The sequence below is a fragment of the Garra rufa genome, chromosome 19 (assembly GCF_049309525.1).
Source record: "Garra rufa chromosome 19, GarRuf1.0, whole genome shotgun sequence".
Lineage (NCBI taxonomy): Eukaryota > Metazoa > Chordata > Actinopteri > Cypriniformes > Cyprinidae > Garra > Garra rufa.
Window position 1 is genome coordinate 8,069,878 of NC_133379.1, and position 12,018 is coordinate 8,081,895.

At 36.6% G+C, this 12,018-nt stretch overlaps 1 protein-coding gene across 3 annotated transcripts in view; it reads left to right on the forward strand.

The window, feature by feature from the left end:
* The window catches only part of ebf1b (EBF transcription factor 1b), a 141,249-nt gene that overhangs the window by 14,130 nt on the left and 115,101 nt on the right, over window positions 1-12,018 (forward strand). For all 3 annotated transcript variants that reach the window (XM_073824128.1, XM_073824130.1, XM_073824129.1), the window contains exon 6: window positions 6,440-6,508. In XM_073824128.1, coding sequence (XP_073680229.1) covers window positions 6,440-6,508 — 69 coding nt within the window. The remainder of the gene's footprint in view (window positions 1-6,439; window positions 6,509-12,018) is intronic.

A 12,018-nucleotide genomic window follows, 5' to 3' on the forward strand; every position in this document is an offset into this window, starting at 1 on the left:
TAAATTGCACTTAAAATATTGTTAAAAATGTAATTGTTATTGAGTTACCTCTGAAATCTTTTTATAAAATAGCAAAAAATATATATTTGCATTGTAGATGTAAGCCAAATCGTAATAGGTCAGTATAACCCTTCTTATTAAATTATTATTACCGTGTTTCGGTAGTGACAATTTTTTGCGGAGAGGACAAATATTCCAAAACTTTCTAAAAATACAATATGAGAATTAACTGCACAATTGTACCTTAGAAATGATACAATTTGCATACATAATTTTTTTTTCAAGACGTTTCCAACTCTGACTTTAAACCAATTATGTGGAATGCTAAAAACAGTACATAAAAAGTCCAAATTCACAGTATATTAAAAACTGTAAAAAACTGTAGGCAAAAAGTACCTTGAGATTTCCGTTGAGATTCTGAAGTAAGCATCTGATGGACGCTTTACTATCCCATGAGGCCACAGTAGAGGAGTTGTGAATGACAGTAAAGAGGTGCGCCTAGCACTGTAAGTCACATGACAGTGACAACATGGCGGATGTAGTACATCTGGAATTCATTCATACTACATATGTTCATAACTTTCTTTTTTAACATTCACAAAGTTATGTGATTTCAAGCACAGCTTTTTGATAGCATTTTGATATAATAGGGTATTTTATATTCAAGTATGTTGAACCAAAATGTCCTTAGGACACTAACTAGTACACTCTAGTACTGTGTGTTCTCTTTTAATTTTGAGTTAAACATATATAACATTATATTAAATAGATGGCACATAGAGCTCATTTCATACTAATGCTATCCGGGTCAAACACACAAACCCCTAGTGAACAACAGAACGGAAAAAAATACAAGTGGAAGATGACTTTTTCTATCAATTTCTATGTATTTAATTAACATCCAAAGATGAATTTGCTTAAAAGTAGGTTGTGATGATCGACTCACGCCTATTTTTAGTGGTATTTTAACAGTGCCGCCCACCCTTGTAACCCGCCCCCCTCCCATGAATATCACCCTGATGCCTGGTTAATTAGGACAAGCAGAAACTCATTACTCAATCTGAAATTTCAGTCTGCTCTGCTAACAAATGTGCCCTGGCTCACGTGGCGTCCATGAAATATATGCCAGGTTTTACCAGCAACGCATCACGCAACTTAAAGATGTTGTATAGGCACTTTCACAATAAAAAAGAACCCGATTTTTGACAGTTTATGTATATGCAAACCGATGTAGTCCTCACCCCCCACCTGCCAAATCAGCATTGATAGGCAATCGTGTATGTGTGCGTGCGATAGCCTGTATGTGTACCTTCAAACGCTGCCGCAATTATAAGCAGAAAATTAGGCTGTTCACCATTAATCAGCTCCACTAATTGCCACGCACCACCATTAGCCATATGGTGCCATGCCAGCTTGCAAGTGTGGGACAAAAGTGCTTATTCCTATCATTTTAACAAACTAGGGAGAGAAGAAAAAAACAGGGAATGCGTTTCAGGATGTTGTTTGTCGTGAAACTGGCCAAAATTGTTCTTCTAAAGACTAAAGTTGTCATAACACAAATCCAATGTCATGAATCAAAGGAATCATGGAAAGGAAACATATGTCGGAGGCGTGTGATGGTAGCCACGTTCCAACGTTGACAGAGCCGACTACATCCTGCTAATTACAGGAGCCTATTTAGACATTTCTTCAAAAGCCGCATCAGGAAGGAAGCGTTAAGATCTAAGATGCGATTTCCTTTGGGTGTCCTACGGGACGATCTTGAAGAGGATCAGGAAAAAGATTATAACCTTCCCAACCTCCCAATAAGCTAATATAGGCGTGTAATAATTACTGCAGACTTATTTGCTAAGGCAAGACTTTATTCTTTTTCATACTTAGTGTTTAAAGTTTATTCAAATACAAAAACTGTTTATGCTACTGACCTCAAATAACTTAAATTTAATAGCAACCACATAAAGTAGCAATGTGATATTAGGGTCAATATTGCCTCAGTTTTTTTTTTTTTTTTGTTCAGAGTAATTCATTCAAAAATCCAACACTTATATGCAATGATTTCAAAAAAATATACATTTTTTTTTAAATATTTGTTTTTACATTTTATTTTTTAACTGGGGACTGCTTGTTATTATTAAAAAATATTTGTCATTTGGTGCAACCAACATGCACCGAGTACCCTTGAAGACCTTTATGACTGTTAAGGTCAATATGTCTTTTTTTTTAACTGATATTTGAAACTTTTTATCACAAGGTGTTGTTAAAAAAGTTTTTAAAATGTCATGTAGTGTAACTTATATTTGATAGCAGCCACCTAACAATGTGATGTTAGGGTATCTATTAATTCATTCAAAATACATCCAACACATATATTCAATGATTTTAATACGCCTCTTCTTTGATTAGCAAGTTATAATGTATTTTTATTTTATTTTATTTTATTAACTGGGATCAGCTTATTTTTATTAAAAAATAATTTGATATGTAATATCAGATATTTTTTTACTTTTATCACAAGGTGTTGTTAAAATAGGTTGTAAAATGTCATGTAGTCATTTTGTTAAAATTTTTGTCCAGATCTAATAATCCATTTAAAATACATCAATAAGTCTTTCAAAATGTCAGATATTTTTAACTTTTTTATCACAAGGGTTTGTGAAAATATGTTGTAAAATGTCATGTAGTGTAACTTCTTAAATCAATGAAATTATGAATGAATAATCCATAATATTTCTAGATTCTAAATATTTTTCCAGGTAAAAAAGTTAAGTTATCTAAAACAACATTTATTATATTTATTTAACATTTTTTATAGTTGTTAAATTTAAACCTTTGTTGACAATGGTGCACTGTAAAAAATAATTGCTGCAACTTACAATTCAACATTAGAGTAAGTAATAATGTGTTGTTTCAACTTAAAGAGTTTGTGCTTGACTTAAAATTGCAAGTTTAGTTTAGTTAAGTTGAATATCTCAAAAAACAGTACATTTTAATTTGTTATAACTAATTGTAGCAATGTTTTGCATTGTGTAAACATTTTTCAAAACCATATGAAACCAACTTGAATATTGACCCACCATTGACCCATTACCCATACAAAACAACATAGCAATGCACTGTGAACCACCCTCAAAACTCTTGCATTGTCTTTTGCATAAGAAAAATGTACATCTATAAATTTGAATGTTCAAGGTTCTGTATATCAGGAGCTAAACCGTGTCTCCCATGGGCGCTGCCGGATTTGATCATTAGGCTCCTACAAATCTTCTTCCTGCACTGTATAAACACACACACACACACACACACACACACACACACACACACACACACACACACACACACACACACACACACACACACACACACATACATACACACACACACATACATACATACACATACACATACACACATATTCACAAACACACACACACACACACACACACACACATACACATACATACATATTCACAAACACACACACACACACACACACACACACACACACACAGAGGCACTGCAATCCCTTGTTCCAGTCCTTTGGGAGGACACTGACCTAGTTGAGGAAGCCTTGCAGAAGGAGGGGCGAGCGAGATAGAGATGTAGATGTAGATAGAGAGAGGGAGAGATTTTAGTCGTCTATTCATGATGAGTTTCTAAAGAAAGACATTCATCATGCATACCTGAAGAAGTGTATTATATAAATCACATTCACACGGTTCCTAATGAATAAGCATGGTACACCTCATGATACCATCTGAACGCTTGTAGTCCGCCAATGAATGATAAAGTCTATTGATACGTCTAAAAAACTGTGTCATTGGAGAAAATAGGGAGCTGGGAATGAGGTAACAAGAGAAAGCGTGAGGTGGGAGGGTGGAAGCAGAGAGAGTTGTGGGAGGAAGAAAAACTGAAGGGGGAAGGACAATGCCAGGGGTGTCATGTGACAGTTTTGTCCCCAGCCCTTATTCAGTGTCCTACTGCCATCTGTGCAGTGGAAATGTGATGCCGGTGGTCTCCAAACCGCCACTGAAGCCCCTCACACACCTTAAATTCTCCTCTTGTCAATCTGCTGAACCTTATCACCTATGCAAATGCAGTGAAGGTCTAGCAGTCCCATTGAACGTGCTTAACTTGTTAATGTGGCGATAACAAACTCCAGTGCTCAAGGGGGCGATAGAGTTACAGTTGTTTGACTCTAATTGCTTTCTTTATGCATGTTTATGTTCTTACTGTGCAAGATTCATTGGTTAAAATTATTCATAAGAAATGTCAAGCCTCTGAATCGACTTTCTTTTTTGAGTGATGTCATCAAGCCCTCTTTTAAACTCCTCCCCCTTTAACTACCTGACTTATAGAGACCACTTATCACCATCCAGTTAAATTCTTGTTGGATAAAATCTAGTCTAGCTTGCATTTCTAAGCATTTACATTGAGGTTCTTGCGTAGAGTATGTTTGTTTTATATCTTGTAATTCAGACAATTTTCTCAAATTTGTGAGTCACAGTTTAGACATTTTCTCACAATTTTAAATCTGTCTCACAATGCACTCTTATTCCTCAAATATGCGAGTTTGTATCTCACAATTCAGACTCTTTTCTTCAAATTTGTGTTTATATCTCACAATTCAGACTTTTTGCTCAAATTTGCAAATTTATATCCGACAATTCAGACTTTTTTCCTCAAATTTACGAGTTTGTGTCTCACAATTCAGACTATTTGCTCCAATTTGCAAATTTATATCCGACAATTCAGACTCTTTTCCTCAAATTACGAGTTTGTATCTCACAATTCAGACGCTTTTCTTCAAATTTGTGTTTATATCTCATAATTCAGACTTTTTGCTCAAATTTGCAAATTTATATCCGACAATTCAGACTCCTTTCCTCAAATTTGCGTTTTCAGACTTTTTGCTCAAATTTGCAGATTTTTATCTGACAGTTCAGGCTCTTTTCCTCAAATTTGCAAATTTATATCACACAATTCAGACTCTTTTTCTCCAATTTGTTCATATTTTACAATTCAGACAAATTTTCCTCAAATTTTGTAACTTGTATCTCACAATTCAGACTCTTTTCCTCAAATTCACAAGTTTGTAGCTAACAATTCAGACTCTTTTCATCAAATGTGTGTTTATATCTCACAGTTCAGACTTTTTGCTCAAATTTGCAGATTTATATCTCACAGTTTGGACCTTTTATCTCACAGTTGTGAATTTATGTCTTACAATTCAGACTTGTATCCCTCACATTTCCAAGTTTATATCTAACAATGCAGACTCTTATTTCTCAAATTTTAAATTTATGTCACAATTCAGACTATTTTACTAAAATTTACGAGTTTATATCTCACAATTCAGACTCTTTTCCTCAAATTTAGGTGTACATCTTACAATTCAGACTATTTTCCCTCAAATTTGCGAGTTTATATCTCACAATTCAGACTCTTTTCTTCAAATTTGTGTTTAGATCTAACATTTCAGACTTTTTGCTTGAATTTGCAGGTTTATATATGACAATTTAGGCTGTTTTCCTCAAATTTGTTTTTATATCTCACAGTTTGGACCTCTCTTCTCACAGCTTTGAATTTATGTCTCACAATTCAGACTATTTTACTCAAATTTCCGAGTTTATGTCTCACAATTCAGACTCTTTTCTTCAAATTTGTGTTTAGATCTAACATTTCAGACTTTTTGCTTGAATTTGCAGGTTTATATATGACAATTTAGGCTGTTTTCCTCAAATTTGCTTTTATATCTCAGAAGAAAGGTTTGGACCTTTCTTCTCACAGCTTTGAATTTATGTCTGACAATTCAGACTATTTTACTCAAATTTCCGAGTTTATGTCTCACGAATCAAACTTTTCCTCAAATTTGTTTATATCTCACAATTCAGACTCTTTTCCTCAAATTTAGGTGTACATCTTACAATTCAGACTATTTTCCCTCAAATTTGCGAGTTTATATCTCACAATTCAGACTCTTTTCTTCAAATTTGTGTTTAGATCTAACATTTCAGACTTTTTGCTTGAATTTACAGGTTTATATATGACAATTTAGGCTGTTTTCCTCAAATTTGTTTATATCTCACAATTCAGACTCTTTTGCTCAAATTTGAGTTTATATCTTACAATTCAGACTCTTTTTCCTCAAATTTGCGAGTTTATATCTCACAGTTCAGAGTCTTTTCTCCAAATTGTTTATATTTTCAATTCAGACTCTTTTTCCACATATTTTTGAATTTGTATCTTACAATTCAGACTATTTTCCTCAAATTTGCAAGTTTATAGCTCACAATTCAGAATCTTAAAGGACAAAATCCAAATACAAAAACATGAAAAATATAACTTGCTAAAATAACAGACAAAAACATCCAGAAAAATGGTTTAGATTTGACTTAAGACATAGGATGTCTGATTTAAACTGCTTTTTTCTTTCTTTCAGTCGTTGTTGTGACAAAAAGAGTTGCGGGAACCGCAACGAGACACCCTCGGATCCCGTCATCATCGACAGGTAGGAAACTCTCCCTCATTAACACTTCCTGACACCGTTTCTGTGCCTGAAAACATCTGATACTTTGGTTGTTATCGTCACGCTGTTTGAGGCTGTGGTTGACGTCGCTTTTGAAGTAGTACTTGGGACACGCTGGAGTCTCACGGCCTGTTGTGTGTGTACGTTTGAGTCACTTGTTAGTCAAATGCTCTGTCATGTTGTTTCTTTTGCTGCTGTTTTGTCACCATGTTCTTTTTGTTGTGGCATCAGGATCGGCTGAGCTCAAACACTTTATATTAATGTGCTTTTTATTGCTGTCTTTGCTTGAGTAAATTACAGGCCTAAAGGCTTTAGTCAAAAAGTTAAAAGTGTTTAGTGAGTAATTTCTCTTGAGAACATGTTTGACAGTAAACATGTAAGCAATTTAGATAATATCTACATGGTATGTATTTCAAATTGAGATCTGGCCCGGTTCTGGATTATGGTCCCCCCTTAAGAAGTAAAAAAAGACAGTGCTCTTAGTCTTTCTATTCTGACTTAATCAAACCCACATGTATAATGGGCTGTGAAACAATAGACGCCAAAGACCCTTGCCCCCTCCCTATCCTCGCTACCCTGTTCTCGCCATCTCTCACTATCCCTTGGGGCATCTCTTTCTTTCACCCAACATTCGTCTGTTTAAATCCAAAATTAAACCCCTGCATCCTTTTCGAATGATGTAATTGTAGTTGTAATAATGTTAGCATTAATGCTAATAGGATTCTAAAGATTTCACAGTCTTCGAGGTAGTGTTTTCATTGCCGTTAATGTCGTTAGCTTCAGGCTAGCCGTGTGCAGTTATGCGTTTTGTAATGTGGAAGCTATTAGACGACGTCTAAGGGCATTTATTTTGACAGGTCATGGTTCTCATGGATTGAACAAAACAATCTTTTCCCCATTGTTGCAGCAACTGCTACGCTCAATGAAAATTGCTAAACGTTCCTTTGAGACATGTAGGCACATGAGGTGAACATATCAAGAGCTCCTTAGCCTATTTAAAGAAAATCAGCACTGAATCACATTTGATTTGGTCTCGCTAAATAGGCCTTTGCCGGAATATATGCAGCTTCCCAACTTCCCAAGACGCCTTTTTTCCATAATCTGCCCGTAACACTGGGAAAGGCCACAAATCATGGGTGTATCTCAGCGAGAATCTATTGCCGAGGGGGAAAAATGACTTGATTTACACCACATGGAATGGTGGGTAAGAGTTATTGTGCGCAGATGACCAGACTAGGTTGATTTGTAACGTTTGTCAAAAGCGTTCAGGCTCATTTGTAGTTAAAAAAAATTAAACCCCACTGAGAAGAAAAAAAAAAGTTTCCCACTATCGGCTCTCCCGGTTCTGGTCCTCTTGTTTACTTCATACTTCAGTTTTAGACTGGAGTCAGAAGGAGATGGACAGTCGTGGCTGTTCGGTTTCAGTCACTGACCCGTTCTTGCAGAATGGACTCAGGTGTGACTGGAGCTGCTCAGCCGACCGCACTCGGACACAACGGATCTGCCGTCCCCCCTTCATACCTGACTCGCGTGTTTGTGGGTAGCCGACACAGTTTATGCTTCACTTGACCAGAACGGGTCAGAACTCTTGGGAGCCAGCTGTGGCTCCCTTATACACGCTCATACGCCTTTAAACCTCACTGAGCACACAGGCTCGATGTGAACACAGGCTGATGAACCTGCTGCAAGACCTCATGTGCATTGGTCCCATGTGCAGTGAAAAGGTCTTGTTAACTTCAAGCACATCAAAAACTAAAATTGTTACTTTTCCACTAGGTGGGAATCTTCAGGCACCATATCTTTCAGTTTTGTTTTAGTGAATCATAATGCAAATACAAAATAGTTCTTGATGCATAAAAGCTGTACTAAATTATGTTCTGACCAACATACAGTTGAGGTCAAAAGTTTACAGATTCGTACAGATTAAGAGGGATTCGTAATACTGCGTTGTTACCTAAATGATCCACAGTTGTTGTTTTTTATTTAGTGTTAGTTGTTCATGAGTCCCTTTTTGTCCTGAACAATTAAACAACCTGCTGTTCTTCAGAAAAATTCATCAGGTCCAAATTCTTTGGTTTTCCAGCATTTTTGTGTATTTGAAACCTTTCCAACAAGGACTGTATGATTTTGAGATCCATCTTTTCACACTGAGAACAACCAAGGGACTCATATGAAACTATTACAGAGGGTTCAAACGCTCACTGATGCTCCAGAAAAGAAAAACTATGCATTAAGAGCCAGGGGTGAAAACTTTTGAACAGAATGGAGATGTGTAAATTCAATTATCTTTTTTATTTAATTTAGTACTCTGATCTTCAAATTCAAAAAGTTTTCACCTCTTGGCTCTTAATGTATCGTTTTTCCTTCTGGAACATCAGTGCGTGTTTGAACCTTCTGTAATAGTTGCATATGAGTCCATGAGATGGATCTCAAAATTATAGTTGTTGTTATAGTTGTTGTATAAGGTTTGAAATACACAAAAATGCTGGAAAACCAAATAATTTCTGAGACCTGAAGGATTTTTCTGAAGAACAACAGGCAGTTAACTTGTTTGTTCGGGACAAACAAGGGACAAACAATGAACAACTTTCAGTAAAAAAAAAAAAAAGAAAAAACCACATATGTGGATTATACAGGTAACAAGACAGTATTAATAATCAGAAGAAGAGTCATTTGTATAAATTCAACTATTATTTTACTTGTGGACTAAATGTAAACATCTTTAATGTCAAATATCTTATTCAGGTCAGTACTAAATAAACAATAACATACATTTTGTATGATCCCTCTTATTTTGGGTAAAATAATGAACATTTTGCAGATTCTGAAAGGGGGATGTAAACTTTTGACCATCAGTTTTTGTGCATATATTGCTTGTATTGCTGTGCAATTGTAAATGCATGTATTACACTTCTGTTCTACGTTCTGTTCAACCTCTGTTTCAATTTAGTCTAGCAGATGTTGCAGAATTTTTTTTTTAACTAAAATGCTTTCAAACGTACTGATGCAGAATTGCGATGCATTTGTGCTGCAATTTTTGTGCCTACTTAATAATCCTCCCACACATGTTTCTTTACATATAAATCTTTTTTTATATAAAGGTGAGAGTTTAGATGTTGTGATCTGATCTGATTGTGTCACTCCTGATCTCTCGCTGCATGTTTCTGCAGCCCAGAGAAATGGGTCATGCAGGAAAGAAATAAAAAAGGTGAAAAAAAGAAGAAAACAAGCTAATTTTGGTATGCATTCTTGGCAGCTACATATTTTCTCACAAGCTCAATGACAGCGCCTCGATTATGACTTATTATTTCTCCTAAACACGTAACCTGAAGAAAAATAAATCCGGGTTCCGCCTTTTCCTTCTGAGTTATTTAGCTTGGTTAATAAGGGCTCATTAGCGCACACTTCTTTCAACAAGCCGATTTGATTTCACACCAGTAATTAGTCTGGCTATGGCTAATTCTGCTGGTTTTGCATTGAGAGTGATGCTCTAATTAGATACACAAAGAACACAGCTAATCCAAATCTGTGTTAAAAACACTAATGAACCCTTATTATGCTGTTAAAACAACTAATTTCATATTTACTAAGATTTGGATTGTAAACAACATCTGTAAACAAACAATATCCACCATCGGCATTTATCGACGAATATATTTGACCGAAACGTCCAACTGCAGGTTGTTGTTAGTCCTCTGTAAGAATACCACCGCTTCGATTTACACGATTCCTTTCATACTTATTTATTTGGATCTCTTTATTTGTTTTATTTGAACCGGTCCCTCTCGCATTCATATGCGTGTATGCATTAGCGTCTCTAACATGCTGTATAACATTAGCGACTCCTCAGCCGGGCCATATGTTCCTCTCGGCCTCTCCCTCTCCCGGACTGACCTTTCATCGGCTCTGTAAGATTATTTCCAATACTTTAATCCCGTCTCATTGACATGGACACAAAGCACACTGACATCTAATAGACGCCTCCTCACTTTCTCCTTTCTTCCTCTCGGTTTAATCACTTTCAGTTCAGGCCCTCCACCCCCACCTTCCTCCACTCCAACCCCTGCAGCCCTGGACGTCTATTGTTCACGTCTCGTTTTATTCCAGACCCTCCCATCTCACTTCTGTTTACGTGCAGTGTGCCAAAAAAGCCTTGGATAAGTAACCGTGTCCCTAAAATTAGTGTTAGAAACAGTTTTTTTATTTGTATTCAAAGTGAGCTGTGTACTTGTTTTACGCAATAGCGCACGGACGGTAGCACGTCAATCGAAATCCTTTCCTGTCGGCCCGTTTCAAACATCTCCACTTACCAGCCGCCTATTATATCCGCGATGTTAGATCCTCTGGCGCAGGAGGGGTGCAAGAACGGGTGTGTGTTTTCTGTAACGCACCACCAGAAGTTACTTGAACGCTCTGCCGTCGGCAGTCGGAGAGTTTTAGGATGTTTCATCTTCCCATCTCGGAGGAAGTAGTTCTGTATCCACTCCGGGATCGCGAGGGCTCTTGCGGTGATGCGGTGAGCCCACGCTGAGGGATGTCAGAAGCTGTCAGAAGGCCGGCGAAGAATGGAATGCGAAAGTTCCCGTGGATACCGTGGGACTTCCTGTACCCCCAAGACTCGGTTCTCAGCCCCTCTTGGCTGGCCTGACTCTCAGCGCTCAGAGCTCAACATCTGGATCTCTGTTCTCTAACCAAAACAACATTCGCAGAGCTGATGGGGGGAAATGGGTCACCATGCCCTTGAATTTTACATTTAATGGCCTGCTGAAAAAGTGCAGCTCTAAGCTAAAAGTTCACGGCGTGCAGGCAAAATAGATCGCAAATCACATTAACTTGCTGCGCATGATCATGGTTCTTTTTTTAAGAAACGTGATCAAGTACAATGTTTACGTTATTTTAGGTCTGGTGTCGTGTCTGTTTGTTTGATTTTTGTAAATATGGACACATTTAGGAATGGTTCAGTGTTGACAATGTGACCAAAATATCAAACCATATGACATTTATTTAAAACAAAAAGAAAGCCAAAGCACTTTTCAAGCAAAACATTTCACAAATAGAAGCCTGTTCAAGGTGAAGTATGTAATTCTGGCTTCATTACTATATAACAGAAGCCTTTTTTTTTTTTTTACCAAAATAAGAGGGATCATACAAAATGCATGTTATTTTTTATTTAGTACTGACCTGAATAAGATATCTCACATAAAAGATGTTTACATGTAGTCCAAAAGAGAAAAAAATTTGAATTTATAAATATGACCCCGTTCAAATGATTACATACGCTTGATTTTTTTTTTGTTTAGTGATAGTCGTTCATAGAGTCCCTTGTTTGTCCTGAAACTGCTCTTTGTTCTGAAAAATCCTTCAGGTCCCACAAATTCTTTAGTTTTTCTGCATTTTTGTGCATTCGAACCCTTTCTCTTAATGGCTGTATGATTTTGAGATCTATCTTTTCAACTGAGAGACTCATATGCAACTATTACAGAGCTTTCCAA